At 31.4% G+C, this 22,074-nt stretch overlaps 1 protein-coding gene across 2 annotated transcripts in view; it reads right to left on the reverse strand.

Annotated features, from left to right (window-relative positions):
- MS3_00004247 (uncharacterized protein) overlaps positions 1 to 22,074 on the reverse strand; it is a 230,582-nt gene that overhangs the window by 35,351 nt on the left and 173,157 nt on the right. For both annotated transcript variants that reach the window (XM_051212142.1, XM_051212143.1), the window contains 5 exons: positions 10,232 to 10,324; positions 4,770 to 4,885; positions 2,838 to 3,018; positions 1,299 to 1,798; positions 721 to 1,030 (listed from right to left, as the gene is read on the reverse strand). In XM_051212142.1, the coding sequence (XP_051072289.1) occupies positions 721 to 1,030; positions 1,299 to 1,798; positions 2,838 to 3,018; positions 4,770 to 4,885; positions 10,232 to 10,324 (1,200 nt within the window). The remainder of the gene's footprint in view (positions 1 to 720; positions 1,031 to 1,298; positions 1,799 to 2,837; positions 3,019 to 4,769; positions 4,886 to 10,231; positions 10,325 to 22,074) is intronic.

The following is a 22,074-nucleotide window of genomic DNA, read 5'->3' on the forward strand; positions in this document are numbered from 1 at the left end:
TAAAATCAAACAAGTGGCTTAAATTCATCTTTCTTGCAGGAAGCCAGGAGCAGCCCGAATAACAGCTTTGAGGTAATATTTCAGACTATGAAACTGAGTGATAGCCGTTCGAACAAAACAAAAAGCATTATTCTCTTCAATACTGTTGAATAATACCAACTAGTATGAGAACTAGATCCCGAGTCTTCTGGTGATTACTATTTAAAGCTTCCCTCATTTTGATGTACATTATTATTATTGGCTTTATTCGATATTAGATTTTTGGCACAATATAGAATTCTCAGCACAGCGAGTTTCCGATTCTTATTTCTTGATCGATCCTGATGATAAATATTGAGTGATCGTCAGTTAGATGTTAGCAGTTCAGAAGTCGAAATCTGAATAATATCCATTCTTTTCAATGCACATTGCCAACCATCACGATGTTTCCGATTGTAAATTTCTGTCACTTGTACAGCGAAAGGTAGTAAAATTTTCACAAACGCACTTGAATAGGTTATGCAATTAATTGACACAATGACGTGTTAAAACAAACAAAGAAACAGAGAACTTTTTGAAATATCTAGATGGTAGGAACAGATAGCCAAGTTATTCAAAAAGGCCACTCTTATGGTTTTATCATCAATAAAAAGTATATACAGTGTACAGCACTTTTATGTAGATATAGTCAGATACTTCTGATACTTAGATAAAGCACAAGAAATAATGAACATCACTTACGAAGCATTTGTGTTCGACAACTCGTACGTCCTGTCGGAGTTGCACTGTCTATAGTCGCACTTTGATCATGTTGTGAATAAATAGGCTTAATTTGTACATCATAAACCGTATTCGCTTCCAGTTCATCGATAACTAATTCATACTGAGGATAATCTGAGGTGGATGACATGTACCCACCATTTGTGTTCATACTGGAGCTAGAAGATTGATCTAGCATTGACGTTGTAACTTCCACTGAACGTGGTTCATACAGAATTCGATGCGGATGACTTCGTTCATCAGCATATGTTTTAGATCCAAGTAGCTGAATCTGTAATTAGGTAGAAAATAGTGTTAGCGCTATTCACTTATAAGTTTGAATTTCGTTAATTTCATAAACAAAGTTACAAACGTCTTATTAAATCTAAGTTATCATCTGTAAGATCATATTTCCTTCGATTTAAAATGTTCAAGATAGAAATGTTTCAAACTTATCATCAATTGATCATAGCTGCTTCTATCAGGAACTCACTATCAGTTAAAAACATTACACAAAATATGTCAAACCAAATTACTTAAGTGTTGTTCGAGTAACTTACTTCAAATTGGTAAAGACCTTCAAGTTGACGAGGACGTCTCCATGAAATTTTAAGACTTGCCTCACCAGGTTTAGCTGTCTCTAAAGTTTGAACCCATGTACATGATAAATGACTGATTCGTTTTAAATCTTCCGGTCCAGAATTGGCTAAGTTATTAATATCCTTATTAGCTCCATTAATTTCATGTGGATTGTATATCCCAACATGAATAGGTTCACTTAATCTTCCATGCCTCCTATCTGCTCCTCTTGATTTTATTCTTATAACATAATCCTTTTGTGGATCTAATAAGTCAAGTGTTGCCATTGTAACCGGACCAACATCCAAAATTTGCCATGTATTCAAATCCTGTGTATTTTCGTTTGTTGAATAAAATATACGAAATCCAGTTATTGGTATTTGGGGTTTCGTGATAGGCCCAACAGGCATTGTATTCCATGTAACTTTTATTTGTCTTGGATTTATACGTAGACCATTAATTTGTGACGGAGGTTCTGGTACTATTTAAAGTAACAATAGATTAAACATATTTTTGTTTGAATTCAAATGACAATGTTAATTAACTCAGAAGATACTAAGTAAATAGATTTAAAAAAATAGACAGAGAATCACTGCTGCAGCTCGGAGAGCTGGTTCTACACTTTGAGACGACTCAATAAAACTTTCAGAAAATTGCATAGAGTATTCGTAAAAACTATTAATTGAAATAGGTTATGTTAGCTGTTTAGTAAAGTAGAAACACTCGACTTTATATCATTTTGTAATTAGTGCTAACCTCACCCTCATCTTTAATGTAGACCACTATCTAGTTTGATTTATTTTTGGAGTTTAACTGGTGGTAGCTGTGTTGTTGTTTCTAATCATTTGTAAATAATCTAGTTACCTTAATTCCCTATAATCCTAAATCACTTACAAATTAGAATTTCATTTGAAATTTTAATTTCGTCTTCACCGCTATTCATGCACATCATAGAAGTAATACACACTTAAGAGTTACATCAGATATTGTGTTTCTGAAGACGCCTTTAATAATAAATGCAAAAATAAGGAAAGTTTACTTGTTCATAGTTTTGACAACTAACATTATTAAGCGATTGATAATGATTCTTTTAGTTCTTTAAAATAATCATCTATTCTAAACAAAATCAGTGTCTGTTTAATATGAAACTACTTTTGAATGAAATGATAGAAGTAATTTATAAGCCTAAACATTTGGAATAACATAATTTCATTATCCACTAACAAATACGTCACTCAATTAAAGAAAAAAACATCAAACCTTTTTCAACAGTTCCTAGCTATCATCATACGTTTGGCTTGGAATTCTTAGTTTATCTGTTATTTATTTACATTAATGTAGGAATCAGATATAGTTTATCTACTGAACAGCTTAAATAAATATTTATTCTTGTTTTGCAATGTGTTACCATTCAGGCATACATATAAGTACGAATGAAATATATATATATATATATATATATATATATATATTCAAACAGAAGACCAATATGAGATTGGAAATAAAAATGAAATATTTACATTCAGCTGTAGTACGAATTGTACTAGCTGCTGACCATGGTCCTGGTCCATTTTTAGTTAATGCTCTTACTAAAACAGTATAGAATGTACTCTCTTTAAGATTTTCAATTTGTAATAATGGTTCTTGTGTTGTTGTGATAATTTCAGTTTCATTTGGTGCACTTGGTTGAAAATATTTAACCTAATTTATATGAAATTTGAAAGAAAAAAAAGTTAATTATTGGTGTTATTGTTACATTATGAACTTATCATCAATTCCTTAACAATTTAATTTTAAAAAGTTACTAATTTTATTCTATATTATTACGAGTATACTTTTGTATTAAAAAAGTAATTATATTTAGCCAGTATCCGTGTACTGGATATATATGATGACTTATTTTAATCTATTATGGATAATGCAAATAGATTTTCATGAGCTCTCAAATGAACTAGTACGGCCGAGATTTGGGAGATTTAGCACTCCCTCTCAAAATGCTCTCATATGGCCACGTGTATACAGCCACTGTCAAGGAAGTTCTACTTATTGCTTTCTCGAGGTGGAGGTTTTGTTTACGAAATCGAGAGGACAAAAAAAGCGAATGTCCAGCGCTTTAACCGGGTTGATGGATATGGAGGATCCATCTAAGAGAGTCAGAAAACCATGATTCTAAACCAATGGTGTACATTGGATCCAGGATACTGAGGGAACAAATGGTGTATGAATCAATCGTTGGTCACCGGCTACCATGAGATTGCATCCCCTTGCGAATCAGACCTTTAGGTCGCAGGCTCGGGATGTGGCCCCATAAGAAAATCAGCTGTTTTGGTTTGGGCACCCAGGCAGTATCCCAGCCCTCACACAAACCAAGTGAATTGTGTGGCGTATATGTTATCGGTGCCCTTCTGTACCAATCTTTATGTGTTCAAATAAATAAATAAATAATTTACACTGAATTGTATGATGTCAATACTAAGTGTTTTTAGTTTTTAAAACGTTTTGTAGTAGTAATAACTTTAATTATTATCATAGAACGGCTGTTCAAATACTATGGAGTCTAATAATTTGTTTAGTATAAGTCATTATTCGAGATATAGTATAATACATTTATTAAACTAAGCAATGCTTTCAACATTGATCATATGTTTCATCAATTATATGATATGAATTCAAATAAAATATTCGAAGCAATTTAAGATTTACAGAATTCTGTTTGATGAAAGACGTCATCTACAACATTCTTAGATAAAATCACTTTCCGACTTATTTTACAAGTAAAGGACTTGTGGCGGTCGATATTCGATATAATCCTTAAACTTCGTATACAGTTCGTCTTGATAACCGTCACTAGATAACGCACCAACGGTATAATAATCAGAAGGCCAATACGAAGTGTTGATTATGTTTATTATGGGACCACACACACAGATATCCAAAATTACAGGTGTGTTAAACAAGCATAGAAGAGTTGTGCCGAAAGGCAACCAAGCAAGTGAGAGAGCGAGAGAGTCAGCGAATATGAGCACGAGTAAGCGAGTAAAATTAAGCGAGAGAGAGCAATGAACATGAATAACATGGACGTATATATACACAGTGAAATGAATGAATCATAGAATCAATTAAGCGGTTAGTAGTAAGGCTAGCAGCGTGAATAAATGCGTAGGCAGTAAGCAATGCTCAAGCATACATGTTCATACATTCGCAATAGTAATAAAGATACAATGATATAGATAAGTTGTTGTTGTACGGATGACTCAGTTTGTTAATAAGTTAATAAAATGACTTGATTGAATTAATTGTGAACAAACTCAATTGCACATGATCTGTTATACACTTTTTAAGTGAATTCCAGATAAAAATCCTAGATTACACAAAAATCAGGTAGGTAGGGCATAAAACTGTCGTTCCATTTTAAAGGTTTATGAAGAAATATTTAACTCATAAATAATTACCTGGTAGCTAGTAATTTCATCAGTCCATTTTTGTCTTGAAGGTGGAGTCCATGCAACTTCTATAGCAGTTGCCGAAAGTCCTTTAACACGTACATGTAGTGAATAACTTCCAGGTACTGAATTAGTTTATATTAGAAAAAATGTAAAGAATAAAATTAGGAATTGATTCTTTGCCCAAAAACAACAGTGTAAGACTAAGTTTCTATATATTTGTGTTAGATTATTTACTGTAGATTTTGTAAACTGAATATTTCATGTTTAACAACATCTATCAAGTAAACAAACTAAAATATGAAGAAATTGTAAGACGTTATGTATGAATAACATAATAAGATGTCTTAGCTGCAAATAGATTCTGAAAATAGTGAAACTATCAGTAACATAAACATATCTCAATAGTTGAATTTATGAGTCAATTGAAGCTAGACCACCATGGAAAACCTGGAAGCACTGGACTGCCGTTTTGTCCTAGTATAAAACTCCTCAGCAGTGCTGATCCACGATCCCGACTCGCGAGATTCAAACTTCACGGATTGGTTGAAGCAAGATATTAACACCATTTGATGCTTGCTCAGTGATCTAGTGGTTAAGCGTTCTTGAGAGAGACCGGTAGGTTTTGGGTTCGAATCTCACGAGGCGGGATCGTGGATCTGCACTGCTGAGGAGTCCCATACTAGGATGAAACGGCCGTCCAGTACTTCCAGGTTTTTCATCGTGTTCTAGCTTCAACTGAATCATGAATTCAACTATCAAATTACTATAATATCCACAAAAATCCCTCTCTTATTATAATAAACATGTTTCATGCGATATTATGCAATATAGTTTTCATAGTTTGTAATAATTGCGAAGGAATATCACAAATTATATTTCATTCTACTTGATATGTGAAATTCTTGACTTTATTAAATTGCACTTTATAATTCATGAAGCTTTTAATAAGAAAAATCAAATGGTTTCTACAAATGCTATCATTTTATGTGGTATTGTTTTAATTTAGCCAACTCATTTAGATTTATTTAACTAAAAGATTCTATTTATCCATAGTTGATCAAGACACTGATCCTGATACTAGATCTGTTATCTTATTATGTTAAGTCCTTTGAAGTTCACATCAAGACATTTTTTACTTAAGTTCATCGATAGGCTAAACTTTTAATTTTAATGAAACTTAATGAAAGAAATAAGAAATTTTTATTTCACATGAGATATAACACTCAATTGACATAAATTGTAATAAATCTCAATAAACTATGCCATGGAGTATAAGACCAGTGATTGGTGAGAATAACAGATGTAAAGTGAACTGATTTTAAAGTGTATATTTATTCCTTTAATACACTTATAGATAATTCTGTTTTAATATATAGTACCGAACGTTATAAATTGTAATTACAATAGTTTTCCTGACTAAATTAAATGGAAGGCAGATATGTTCAATTGACTGAAATCAGGTGAAATAAAATTTACTTTAGTGATGCCTCTAAAAGATTTAAGCTATCTGAGGTATATTATAAAGCTATTTGCGTAGGTTACCGAGAATTTCCGGGACTCATGTCAATAACTGTTTCGTTCTATTTGGTAACTTTTATTAAAGTACACAGAGTTTATTCGAAATGACGTCAGAACAAACACCAGATTTCAGTACTGTCCTCGAGAATAGTAAATTATCACTCCTAACAAAACACTTTAAAACTGCTAGGTCGGAATATAATGCATCACTTTTTTCTTTTTCTTATTTCTAGACATGATTAAGTACTACCAGGCATGACCACTCCCTAAAACTTTGTGGAATGTATTTTTAAACTAACTAGTAAGAGAAAATATGATCACTGTTTAGTTGACAGTTTTATTAATATCAGTCCAATTTTCAGATATATTTCTCCACAATGACCGTGTGTACATTTAAGGAGTTCCAAAATAGGACAAAGGACCTGTCCGATGCTTATTGGTTTCTATTTATTTTTTTCAAATTTCAGTCAGTCTGTGATACAAGTTATCCGTAAATTCATTATTTGACATGTTTGTCAAGATATGCTTATTTCATTTAGTAATAAATCAGATTCATTTTAATATTGTCCTAATTTCTGATGGACAATAGAACTAACGACAATTATGTTTCAATACTAATTACATCCGGTTATTAAAAAAAAAACTTATTAAGAACAATTTAAGCAATACTTTTCCATAAATTTAGATTGGTTTACTGAAAAATATAAAATGTATTAGAACTGTGTAACATCGTTTAAAGTTCTCCATCATATTAAAAGACTAATATTTGAACGAAGAATATTCTTTTCGATGAAATTCTCTTCATGTTCTACAATTATATATCCAAATTAATGATCCGAAAAATGACCAGGTTAAGGGTAAAGTGAATCATTTAAACCATGTGAATTTAGGATTGTCAAACAAAATACAATAAAATTGTTAATGTTCATATGACATATAGAATGTTAACTTGAATCTGCATATATGTAAGGTGAAATTTAAGATCCATGATCCGAATAAATATGGATCAGATCTGGTAAGAGAAATAATGATACAATTATCATTCAGTCAAATGTTTAGTGGAAGACTAAATTGTGTGAAAAATTAGTCAGACGTAATAAGGAGGGATGAATGCGAAGTGAATGAATCATGTGTTGGAGAAATTAATAATGATGTTTAACCAATAGTAATAATAATAATAATGCAAAGAATACAATAAATATAACAGAGCATATTACATTTGACTACGAAAGGTCGTAAGTACGATAGTCAAATTAGGTCATTCAATAGTTAAGATTACTATTGAATAATTGACCTTGAGATTGGCCAGGGGAGGGGGAGTGGTTGAAGATATTTCTTCTGAACATATAGCTCCGGTTTCTTCATCCGGATGTACATTGCCTTCAACCTGGTAATTTTTCGGATTAATAATTCTGATATATAATTGTACAACCGGAAGAGAATTTATCGTAAGGAATATTCTTCGTTCAAATATTAGTCATTTACTGTGATGTAATAGTGTAATATATTTCTAAAAGTCCTGATCGTACATCATGTTACAATGTTTAAGTGCGAAATGAACATTCAAACCAAACAAATGGGGGAAATACACTTACATATTGTAAGATTATTAAGCATCCTGTAACAAATTATGAGATTGAAAATTGTAACCATCAATTTTATAAAAGGTTTTTACTTGTTTACATTAAATCTGTGGTTAACTATCGGGTGAGAGATATCTATTTTCAGAAAATCACGTTTCGTCTAGACAGTTGTGTAACAAAATAAATAATCGATACGAAAACAGAATGTGATCAAGTGAAATCACATTTCTTATGGCCTTATTTAAGGATAACATTCATAGACAAATTTATGTAAAAGAATTTCAATCATAGCTCAATTAATGTCAAGCACTTTGTGCACATTATTTTGGAAGTTCATGCTTTGGGAATATAAAAATAAAGAACTTAGAAGATGTATTAACGATACTCTGCACATATATGGTAATGTAGCATCTTCTAAAATATAAAGCTGTTAAACTCAATCTATTACTAAAGTTATGTACACTGTTGCGTAATATTCGTTGACCATGTTTGACTTCATAATATCAACTCATTGTTAATGTATAGATCGATTCGGTTTAGAATTAATATATGGTAACTAAAGACAATAATAACTTATTCAGATTAATGTCGATTTAATGTTTTCTAAATATGTAACGACAGTTGCACAACTCATCAGTGAAATATACTTCAATTCCGAACTCAGTTCATTAGATTTCATTATCAAAAGTTTGATTATCCAAAGGAATTCGAAAAAATAAGTGAATCTAATTTTAAAGATCTGAGTGAAGAATGGGAAAAATTTATCAGATGTTTAATAAAATAACGCTCAAAGAAATCTGCCAGCAATAAATATCACTGAAGCTGTCACTTATGTGCTTCTTCCAGGTTAAAACACATGGCATTAACAAAGAAAAACGAAACTATCAAGATGAACGTTAGAATACTAGAAGTAGTATTTGTAGTATCACTGATAGTAAAAAACAACATAGGGCATAAAATAGTTCTTAACCTCAATATCTAAGACAAAGCAAGCATTGTATGCATCTCTACCATCGTGATAGATTATGAACCATATAACTAACGTTCCTATTCAATGGTCACAATGATTCCACATACATTAACCAGATAGCCTGTACTTCGTAACAGGGCTCAGTTTAAAAGTTAGTGACATCATAGATAAATGCCATGTAATGATTTGACACACCATGTATTTCGTGTAACTTATTCCTACATCACCTATGGTCTGTAGGAATGCATCGAAGAAAAAGTAAAGGGAAATAAATAACAGATCTCTTCTTTAATTCAACAAAAATATGCACTAAACGGATAATTTAAATTTTATCTTAAATACTTTTAACAATGTTTACCAAAAGACTAACATCACACTGACGTATTACGTATAAAAGTCCAATTTTATATAAAAGTAAAAATCTATAAACAAGTGTAAGAAATGTGAGATATGAAAGAGTGTTAGGTCCCTATAAACATAATGAACTTTGGGATCCTTTTATGGACCAATACTAAACGTATATTTTTATCGTATAATTGTTAAATAACTAAACTATTCATTTTCATGTTCCTCTTATTGTAAGCTTTATTTTGACCTATGAACCATTATTATACGTTTTACCATTCTTGAATTATGCCCTGTCTATTAGTCACTGTCTCCCATATTCACAGTCACATTTGGCCAAATTTTGTACAAATGTTATTTTCTATTTTATGCTACGTTGTGGTCTGTTTGATTGGTATATAAACTCAGTATGTTTGAAATATAAGGATTCATATTGCAGAGGCTGAGACTGTTGTTCTGGATTTAACTGGCTGGGCTGGGCGGAAAGCAGGACCAATTAGGACTCTAGGCTGCTCGCACGCGGTCCTTGGTCAGATCGGTAATTCGCTGCTTCTGATTGGCGGCTTTGGGCTATAACAAAGAGGTAGAATGTAATTGTAAAATCTCAGCGAGAGAATTTGAATTAAATCGAACGTTTCACCAGGCAATCTGATTCAAGCTTTTTGAAATTCTTTCGCAGAGATTTTACATATACATTCTTCCTTTTTAAGTGTAGAGAATAGTCTGATAAACTATCCACATGATATTTGCAAAGCTTAAAAAAGAATAAACCAATGATGCTAATTTTTCTGTAAAATATTATCTGATAAACAGTATGATACATCAGTAGTATGCTTTACAGTGAGATATAACCTTTATAGTCAATGAAACTGAGTGATTAGTAAAGAAATTAGTACAAGTAACAGCGGTAGGAAACTGTTATAAAAGGAAATATGATGTTTTTTGGTAACACTTGAAATAAATTGTATGATACTATTAAAATTATTTATCAATAATACAATATTCTTAGTTTAATAACAATAAGAATAAAGAAGAAAATAAAACAATCTTACCATCTTCAGGTGTACTAATATTTAATTGAGCTGGTAGACCAAGATCAACTCCATTGTAGGCAGCCACTTCAAATTGATAAGTACGTCCAAATTCTGAATATTTATAGAATAAATAAAGTGAATTGAATAATATTTAAAGTAAAAGAAATGAAATGGATTTTTTTTTAATGTTAAAAGATATTTATTATGATGGAGTTTTGTTCTCTGAGCTAGATGGTTTGGTCGTGGAGCTTTCATCGTTCTTCTGAACGATATCATGAGTACAAATTTCAGGTAGATATTTATTGTTTTTAAATCTAATATAATCAAAACTACATTATAAGCTATTAACACATTCATAACATTCATACTCTGTATATCATGTCAGAAATATACTGACTTATTAGAGATCCATCTTGTTACCAAAAGACTTATGTTTTCTTAATAAGATCTAAGTATCGATAATTAATTAGCAATCATCTTTTATATTGCGCTTACTGTCTAAAAATTCAATTGACACATGGAGTTATATTGGAGTGTTTTGTTCTCTTTGTCATAACTAGAAAAAAATATATAAAAAAAAAACGCACGAAGTGTGTGCATTATTACATATGCCTCCTTATCCAAGAGTGAACTTACATTTGTATCAGGTTAAAATTAGTACCGAAATCTTTTACGCTCATTATAGCGAAAGAAGATACGTTTTTTAGTTTCACGTTCAAAATATAGATTAATTATATAAATTTGGGTTAAAATGTCAACCAGAAGTATTTTTATAGTTTAAACTGCTATCGAAAGGAAAGTTACAAACATTGTCTTATGATGTTGAAGTACTTATTGCCAACAATACATAATATAAACATAATGTTTGTAAATAATGTCAAAGTACTATCAAAACTCAGAAATATAAAGTAGTGATTGACATGTAGAAATACACCAACTGAGGAGAGCACACAGAGATCTAAAAATATTGATTATTTAAGGAAAAGAAGAAGAAAAGTACATAACATGACTATCAAGTTTTTGATGGAGTTTTGTTCTCTAAGCTGCATGGTTTGGCTATGGAGCTTTCATCATCAGCAAAAACTTCAGGTAGAAGTGAACTGTTCGAATTTCTCCACATATGGCTCACAGCTTGTCTTGTAGACCTCGATGTTGATTGGTTCTTGTTGACCTTAGAGAACAAAACTCCACCTGAGCTACAAATCTTCACCATTTCATGACTGCTAAGTGTTTGTTCATTTTCGATTACCTTAAAACAATTATAGTTAGAAAAATGTATTATACCAATATCTTCCAAGTCTCAACTCATCTCATGCATTCTAAATTATATGATTACTCTGTTACTAGACAATAACCAGATCCATTTACATTAATCTTTAAATATATTAGAAATGTAAGTTATATCAGTTTTAAGTGATATATTTTACTGCAAATAATTTAGATACAGTAAACCTTATAAAGGAACATCTGAATTATTTACAGCAGTTATATGGCTCAGATTCTTAATTCTACTAACGAATAATAATTTTCCTCAATAAATTTTAACGCTATTTTCATCTATATGTGACGTCAGGAAGAATAAAATTACACAACATGGATCACTGAATTGCAATCGTTTAAGACATCCTATTAGCTTAGATTTCAATGCTCCAACACAGAAGATGAAAATCAGCAACTAAATTTTTATAATGACTACGATACCACTAAGTTGGAAAACGGTAAATTACACACTGATAAGTGGCATTATTGTGTGGTGTACATTTCTTGTTAAGTGTGTTAGACTGAAATTTGACCACTCATTGATATATATGCAGTTTAAATTCATGAGGAAAGCGAAAAATTGTAGTCTAGTGGTACATGAAGTGACAGTTATCTTTCTAATTTTTGTCTTAAAACGAGAATAAGTACAAACCTAAGTTTGGGTAATGCGACAAACAGTCAACTGCACTTTCTTCAATTCAGTATAGTTCCAAATAGTTAATCTAATTACAATGTAGGATAACTTCTTTCAATTACTTATGATTGAAGTTTAGGAACATAGATCTTTCTAGTAAATGATATTCTATGAGATAAAACAAAGTATTTGATTTTATTGATGTAACCAAACATCAATGTGTGGTGGTGGGTATTCAATATAATCCTTAAACTTCGTATACAGATCGTCTTGATAACCTTCACTAGATAACGCACCAACGGTATAATAATCAGAAGGCCAATACGAAGTGTTGATTATGTTTATTATGGGACCACACACACAGATATCCAAAATTACAGGTGTGTTAAACAAGCATAGAAGAGTTGTGCCGAAAGGCAACCAAGCAAGTGAGAGAGCGAGAGAGTCAGCGAATATGAGCACGAGTAAGCGAGTAAAATTAAGCGAGAGAGAGCAATGAACATGAATAACATGGACGTATATATACACAGTGAAATGAATGAATCATAGAATCAATTAAGCGGTTAGTAGTAAGGCTAGCAGCGTGAATAAATGCGTAGGCAGTAAGCAATGCTCAAGCATACATGTTCATACATTCGCAATAGTAATAAAGATACAATGATATAGATAAGTTGTTGTTGTACGGATGACTCAGTTTGTTAATAAGTTAATAAAATGACTTGATTGAATTAATTGTGAACAAACTCAATTGCACGTGATAGCATAATACATTTCGAACAAGCAGATCACACAAATACATCTTTAGAACATACATGAATTATAAAAGGTCAACTAAACAAATTGGAAGCTAGGACGAAGCAAAGATAATAAAGAAAGCAATGTGAAACATCACTCTGAATAATGAATTAATAATACTAGGGTAGGTTTAGGGTGAGAAAAAAATTTCCGAATACCGAGAGGGGCTTTGAATTTTCATATGGTCAGGGCTTGAATTAATCTTAGTATATGCCCTAGATACTTTTGTCCAAAACCACAAATGTCAAGTTAAGATCAATCCTATGACCTATTTTGGCTGACGAAACAGAATGAAAATTTTTTAAGATGGAGTGAGTTTTTTATTTAAAAAATACAAAAATCATTTCAGTGTAAATGATATTCACCTGTTTTAACTATGTGTTTAGCAATGGAAGAAAATAGATGTTTATCATCTGCCCTTATTGGGTCACAGCCACTGTAAATCACTATATCTATTTGGCTACAAATGTTTAAATTGATAGTCAGTCAGCAGCAACGTAGAACTTCATACATACGTACATCATTTCGAGTTGCCATACCACATTAGCGCAGAGATACAACTGTCAATTCAGATTCAATTTAAATTGATAAACGCAGTAGGATACGATACATTTGTTTACATATCGTTTAGGATTTCGAAGCATAGATCTTATTTATTCAGTGATAATGACCTTTACTGCGTAGTACGTTTTAATGATAACTAATTTGAGCCTATGTTTCAACACAAAACTGTTTGACTCAGGGCTGAATGATAGGGTGATGTAGACAGGATTTTTTTAGTGCAAAAAATATAGTAGATCACACCGGACTATGATTTTACCATCGATTTATGGGTTTTAGAAGATAATCGTTCTTCATCAGCTTCATCTCAACTTCCTTAACATCATTTGTTAGGTTTCTAAAAAAAATGTTTTCCTTTATTGCACATGCAACTACATTTGATTGAGTATCACAGTTTTTCTTCATGGTAATTTATAAAACCATATTTACTTTAAGGTTTATGAATTCATGTATCACTATTTCTCTAAATGAGTACAAGCTTCACTGATATATTATGTCTACTTTAAAAGTTCAAATGTTATTAAGTATCAGTATAAGAGTTGTGGAGATCATTAAGTTTTTAATTGAGGTCATAGTATGTGTATTTACGATCATATATAATTAAAGACCAAAATAATCTGGATTGGTTTATTACATTGTTTAGCTATTCGATATGTTAAATGATAAAGAAAACTTTAAACGTATTAAGATTAACCACCTTTTTAAAATTAAAATAGCAATAAAGACACTACACAATTTCTATATTGTTCATTATAAAAGAATAATGATTTATACAATCCTCTCAAATCATTTATGAACTATATATTAAATATGCGGAGTTTGCAATTATCGAAATGTAATATAGACAAGTGCTTATATTGGTTTTAAGATTAGAAGAAATCAAACTGTAATTGATACTTAGAAATACTAGAATTGGAAGTAGGACTAACTACTTCACAGGATAATTACATAGTACACCTTCAATACCACGTTTATACAATTACTTAGTACAAACTAAAAAGCAATACAAAAACTGAATATCATAAAGGTTCTCTTTACAATTTTATTTCAATATGTCAAACGGAGATCAAAAAGTACTCCTGAATTTTGTAATAGGTCACTAGTCATTATCACTTCATAATGTTATCTACATGTAAAAGTTTTCACCAATTATTGTCCTTCTCTTACTGAATGAAAATTTATTTGTTTTGTATAATGATTAGGCGAGACTATAATTTATAAATGACCTGAAGTGACCTTGGGAAATTCCAACTGCTTATTAGGTTCAAAATAAGGTTACTAATCAATATGAAGAATTAAGACTTTGTGTCTGGGTAAGCGATTAGAGTTATGAATCAAATTTAAAGTTTCAATCACTAACCGACATCACTTAAAATGAAAGAAAGCTATTTAGCTATATAGACGAATGAAATTCGTATAAAGATCCTAGAGGTGCCATTTTAAATCTTATTAGGTCATCCGTTGCTATTCGACTGGTCCTTTCGGTCCCCCACGTTATCCGGACGTTACATGTACCAATTAAGATTGTTGCTCTGGTTGTCAAATGGGGTGTCGGCCTCGTTACTTCCGAAGAATCTTGGCTTTTATTCTGAGGCGTAATAACTCTTCCTGCAACACCCAGGGCAGAGTTTGAATGGTTTAATTAATTTATTCTGGTTGGCGTTTTTTTAGCAAGATTTTCATTTTACGGGATGGGGTTGCCGACCCCATGTCCAATCATCTCTCTTTACCCGGGCATGGGACCGGCCTATCCTTTTCCACGAGGAGTAACAGACGTAAGGTTATCCGTAAATTATAGACCCACTAATAACTATTTATTTAAGTTATTAGTTGATCAATTTTCTTTCTCGTCCATTCAAAAATAAGCTATTTAAGCAATAAACAACCACTAATCGGATGTTATAATTCATTATATTATAAGCTTATTTCATTCAGTACTATAATATTGTCGATGTCATTGTTATTCTTCCCTTCTCAATGAAATCTGTATTTGACTTATTACAGATTTTATTCACTATCCCTATTTTCGTATACAAGTATCAATGAGAAAGGAAATCACATTTGTATTTGTGGTACGTACAATGCGTTGTATGCCTAGCTAGTTTACAACAAATTATTATTACTACTGTTATTTTTTTAATGCTTTATACACTGGTTTAATGATAACAATCATCATCCCATTTTCAATCTATTTATTGTCATAAAGAAGATATACTTGTTTTTTGGCTCTTATTTAGAGCATTATAAGAGTTGAGCTTGATAACTGACATAGTACTTGTTTGTAAATCTATGGATTATCCATCTTAGTTATTAAATCTAGTATTTCAATGCATTTTGTATGCTTTAAATGATCTACAAACAGAGTAATTTCTAGCTATGTAATATTTTTTTTACAAATGTGATTTTATACTCAGTATAAATGGAAATTTGAATAAAGAAAACATCAAGGATAACAGTGGATCAATCATCACTTCATTATCAAGTCATACAAAATCTGCTTTGTATACATAAGTTAATTTAAACTAATAAATAGTTGGTTTTTGTACATTACTTAAAAATCTCCCGTTACATTGTCAAATTATCACTGTCATTTATGATCGATTGAGCGACAATTGTTTATGATATGTCTGTCAAAGATATCAATGTGAGAATCGAGTTCATCCACCGTTTATTTCCTTGATTTATGTTGATATATTCTTCTACATAAGTCTCTCACTGTTCTTCTTGACTACATGAATACTGAAAGTATAGATAAACTACTAAATGTAACTAAAGCTAATGGACGAGGTCTGTACAATACTAATTCTTGGTCGATAACTATCTTCTAGGTTTAGGTCTACTTTGAATGGATATTTTATAATTTCTTTCTTTATATTTATTACTCATTATTGGTATTTATCAGATAGATTTCATGGGCATGAAATAAAATATGTCAATTTAGTGTGACAATGTTGTTACTTTACAAAAGTTTGTTTAAAGGAAGTAATTTGGTAAGACTGTAATTTATGAACGACCTTTGAGCGACACCAAAGTGACCTTGAGAGTGTCCACCTTATAACTAGAACCAAATAAGAGTAATAAACCAGTGTGAGGGATCACAATTATGAGTTGATGGTTAGAGTTAGGAATTATATTTAGGGTTTTCATCAGGAACTGACACCAGCTACAATGCCAAAACTCTACTTAGTCAAATGGATGAGTGGATTTAGCACCAAAATCCGAGACCTGTCATCCTAAATCTGATTGGTTTGTCCATAGATTATAGTCTCGCCAGTAATTTACTAGAGTAGTAACAATTTATAAGACATACATACGGTTAAAATAGTGTTGAATTTAGAAAGTTCAGATGTAAAAAGTACAGTAAAAATAAATCAGTGATTTGTAATTCAGTAGACCCCATTTTTCAAAATTGGTTATTGCAATTTCCATTTCATATGGGGAAGGTGAGTGTCATTAATAATCAAACTATGAGAAATAATCTACTTATGCTTTTTTTTCTTGACCTTTAATGTTTCTTCGGTTAGTGAGGAATTTTTTTACATTAAATAGTTTTCGACAAAAACTATTTGGATCAATATTTGTACGAGCAACGTTATCATCCTGCAGAGTTTTGTACACGCTGTTTTTTCATTTATTTTGGAAGAACTCAGGTATCTTCATAAACATTCACTTTCAATAACTACCTATACTAAAGTTTACTGGATATGGATAGATCTTAATTCTCCTTTTTTCTGTTTTTTTTTTAAAAACAATATTCATATACATTAACAGTCTCTCTGTTGTTCAGCATCTTCTAGTCTACATTCGCTAAGTAATGATAATTGAATGTTCTATAGAAACAAAACTATCATGTTGGATAATAAAAGTAGACACAGAATAAACATTTCTTAAGGCATTAATTGATTACATTTGCGTTAGGTCCTTCTTTCTGTCATTGTGTGTAAGTGTTCATTCATATCATTCATTGTTGTTTTTGTAATGGGTTTCGTTGTTGTTTTTTTTTTAAATTTACTATCGCCTACGTGTTTTTTTCCATAGTCATAAAAATTACTTTCTTAGCCCTCTGTCTAATTTCCCATATATACACGCACTAAGTATACACATAAATTCCTAGTGTATTTTCTCTTTGATATAAAAAGATGTATATATATTTTGTTGGAAGGAAGATTCTCATTCTTTGTCTACTCAATAAATAGTGGGAAAAAAAGTGAATCAACATTAATCAGTCGAAATAATCGACAATTTACAATTGACTGTTACTTGGAAAATGATGAATAGTTTTTTTTACCATTAAAAAAGGCAATAGATAAATTGATAGATAGACAGACAGATGAATAGGAATAGACTGAGATATCAAGAAAAACGCTAATATCTTGTGAATAGATGTCGACTTCACAAGACATGAAGTACATAAAACAATAATTTTATGACGTGCCAGAAGATTCCCATACATAGGCCAAAGGTCAACATAAATTTATTTGGAATTCAAACAAAAGTAAACGATCAGAATGGAATTTGTGGAGATTTTAGTAATTTCATTAGTTGAAATCATGAGTCAATTGAAGCTAGACCACCATGGAAAACATGGAAGCACTGGACGGCCGTTTCGTCCTAGCATGGGACTACTCATCAGTGCGCATCCACGATCCCTCCCTCAGCGAGATTCGAACCTAGGACCTATCAGTCTCGCGCGCAAGCGCTTAACCATTAGATTAGTGGAGTTCAACCAGGTCTGTTGTGAGATATCAGCTCACTGAAGACAATGGTGACGGTGGCGCAACTTCGTGGATTGCTGGAAGTTAGACATTAACACCGTTGGATTCCGGCCCAGTGGTCTAATGTTAAAGCGCTCGCGCGCTCTTGTTTATCATACATATATATATATATAGTTATACTAATATGGACTAGAGCTACTTCAAGCTTAAACTTTTTCTCTTTAATTTATGATAGAATTTTATAATACAATGGTTGCGCAAATTAGTCTGAAGCATATCAAAATATCACGGAAACGGTGTTTGAAACGTACTTCCAAATTCGTTTCTTACTTTGTTGAGGGTCTTTGAGAGTCAATAAAACTAATTTATTCCATTCTCTTCCAACCATTATATGAGGTTTAATTCAATTTGAAATAGGTTGGATTATCTCGATGTTGATATTTTGACTGTAATTTTATCAGTTTTAGTTGGGGTATTAGTTTCACGAGTGAATGGCTATCTGAACTCAGAAGCTAAGTGGCAATAGCATTTGAGGCGAACAACACTGAGTTCGAGTCCCTAAGTGAACATCATTGCTTCAGATACATACAGCTGATAAATCCCAAATTAAACGAGAGGTACTTCTGAAATTCTACTGTTAGCCACACTCCATTTTTTCTATACTATCTCGTGTCACAATAGGTATATCAAGACGATCCGCATAGGATGCACATATTCCGACCAAGACATTAAATTTCAGTCAAAATGTCAACAACGGGATGCTACAAACTGATTCAAATTGGAATTTTCATCTATAAGTTGATCTCCGAACTCTATCAAAATAAATATCTTGTTCACTGGAATATACATCTGAATAATAATTGACCAATCTGACAATCATTTGAGATCATCATAAATGTTATAATTAAAAAAGTATGTTTCATGCCAGCATAAGTATGAGCTGAACTGATAAATAAAAGAAACTAAGAAAATCTTATCATATGTATGCTTTATTTCTTTGAAATAACTCGATATCAATAACTGGTATGAAGCATGTAAGGTACTATGTAAGAAATTAATGAAAAGGGATTTTTTTGTAATATTATTCTGATGCAAATTCACTTGGTGTTGTTTTACTTGTATATTCCCATTGTTATTTAGGACTGCAATCGGTCAGTCTCATGTTGGCATATGTGCATCCTGTACCTCGATATAGCCTTAAGTCACATTCTGATACTCTGATCTTATAAAAGTCAGTGATGTGTTGGGCATATTAAAAAACCGGTGTCTTTGAAATAAGGATGTTTAATGGAGTTTATCTCTTGATGAGAAGTAACATAATAAGTAACATAAATGAGTGCTCCGCTTTATTCGCTTCAAGCAAAATAACCTTAGATGCGTAGAAAAACTGGTATAAATTTGAATACTTTTACATTTCCGTATCATTACACCAGCAGAAATTAATAGGTTATCGATGTAAATAACTTTAGTAAGATGTGTCTTTAATTTTTTTCAAAATCGAAGCCACTTTACTGACAATTTAAATAAACAGATTACCAAATTAAGCATGTTATAACTTCCAAATCTTTTTGTTAATCTATATTGTGTTGTTATTTTTGTGCCCTAGGAGACGTTGAGAATTTTTGATTAACAATTTTCGACTTACACAACATATGATAATGCCTATAAAAGAATAAGTATACAAAGCAATATTTTACTGTATACTCCTTGAATAATTTGAAGTATGTCATTTGTAAGCTCTTGTCTTTGGATATCTCGATAACGTGGTATGTATATGGTGAGAAAAGTGAGTGAATGCTGATTTTGTATGTAGAATACTGAGAAGAGATTATAAAGTATGTGAACTTATCATAGTTCACTAGCCAATACTCAGTGATCAGTTAATTGGAAATACATCTCACTATACCAGACGTTCAGTAGCAGCCCAAATAGCTTGATGACAACATCTCTAACTGTGAAGCTGGGTGACGCGATTTCGGATACTAAAGAGTACCGGCTCTCTCGAAATTACTGGTACACGTTGCTGACGAGTGCCAAATAGCGTGCAATATAGGTCCAGGTATTCTCGTCGACTACCTCTAACCACCTAAAACTTATATAAAAATTGAAGAAATTCATCCCTTCTGACCTTCATAAACATGATGAAGTTACATTAATCTGAATTTTCATTCACGAATGTCATTGATATTACAAATCGACCGAAATTAAACATCCACAATACGCCAAGAAACACTACATAGTTGTTTCGCCCTTGTATAATATTTAGTAGTTCTCAAAACCACCTCTGTTGACTATCAACATATCCTCATTAGTGACTTATTCCCAAAGGTAATCCATAAACTCTAGTACGGAGTCATGACTAGCGGAATTCAAACGTATCAGGTGTGAGTTATTTATTCGTTGAAGACAATAGAAGATAGTTGTGCAATCCTGCGAACTGATTGAAGTTAATGGATAGCGGCATTTTAGTCTAGAGGTTAAGCATTTGCAAGAGAATCGGATAGCTCTGATTTGACACCCTGTGATTGGTTGTGGATGAACACAACTAAGGAGTCACAACCTAGGATGATACAGCTCTTCAGTGCTTATCGGTCTTCACTTCGTCATATCAATTACTACAAAAGGTTGTCGTCATTAAAATGTAACAATAAAAGATTAATTACCAACTTTTCGAATGATCAATTAAGATTAATAATTCATTAAAATTATATTAACACTTACTTTAACTATGGTTTTTAGTTAACTATTCATTAGATAGAACGAATTAAGTACAATTAATTAGTGAAATATATGACTAAAAAGGTCCCAAATTAAAGAAACTAAACAGAACCACAAATGTGTCGATTTTAAGAGAAATAATGAATGTTCTTAAAAATAATTATTATATTATGTTGAACGTTATTACGTTAGTAAAATAATGTTTCTGAGCATATATTCCTTGTTTTAACTAGTAATGCCACGCCTTAATTCTTTAGTTAAATGAATTAATTCATTAAATGTTCTCAAATGATCTAGATTGAAAAGAAAAATGTAGTGCTACATTTGGAAGATTTAAATATATAATCAATGAAACACGTATTAAATGTATTCATCCACTCGTTCCTTCTTTGTCTATCAAATCATATTAATCTAATATATTAGCGCAATACATTTTGAACAATCTGATCACACATATACTTGTTAAGAACATTTATATATAAAAATAAATGGTCAACTAGACTAGAAATAAAGAGTAAGAGGAGACAAGGATAATAAAGAAAATAATATGAAAACAATTTGAAACCTCATCACTCTGGATAATAATCTAATATTGCCAGGGTAGGTTTAAGGTGAGAACAAACTGTGTTTTTTTTAAATACACAGAAGGGATTTGATATTTCGTATGGCTAAGGTTTTAATATACCTTAGTATACGCCCTTTTGCATTACTTAAAACAGATAAACATAATTAGTTGCATTTTTCAAATCCAGCTTTTTCTAATAATAATTTTGTTCAAATTATAAATAAGAAGAATTTAATATTCATAAACAAAGCCAAAATTAAGTTTTTCAACTCTTAGTAAAATGTTTGACATACCATTTTACTTATATATTTCGAGTATTTGCAAATGGTTAATTTGAACTGATTTATAGTACAGCTTCAAAGTTATTATTATTTTCAGATGGGTTTTGTGGATATTATAGTAATTTCAATGGCTAAGATCATGAGTCAGTTGAAGCTAGACGGTTAACATCGTTAAATGAACTCCTTTGGGTAACAATAAAAAGTCATCCATTAGTGGATGACTCATTGGTGTATTATGGAACTTCTTAATAGTGCAAACCCATTAGGAGATTAAACCCAGAAACTTACAGGCAAACTGAGTTCATTTCACGTCTAGATTATTTGGTTTATAT

The sequence above is a fragment of the Schistosoma haematobium genome, chromosome ZW (genome assembly GCF_000699445.3).
Source record: "Schistosoma haematobium chromosome ZW, whole genome shotgun sequence".
NCBI classification, from domain to species: domain Eukaryota; kingdom Metazoa; phylum Platyhelminthes; class Trematoda; order Strigeidida; family Schistosomatidae; genus Schistosoma; species Schistosoma haematobium.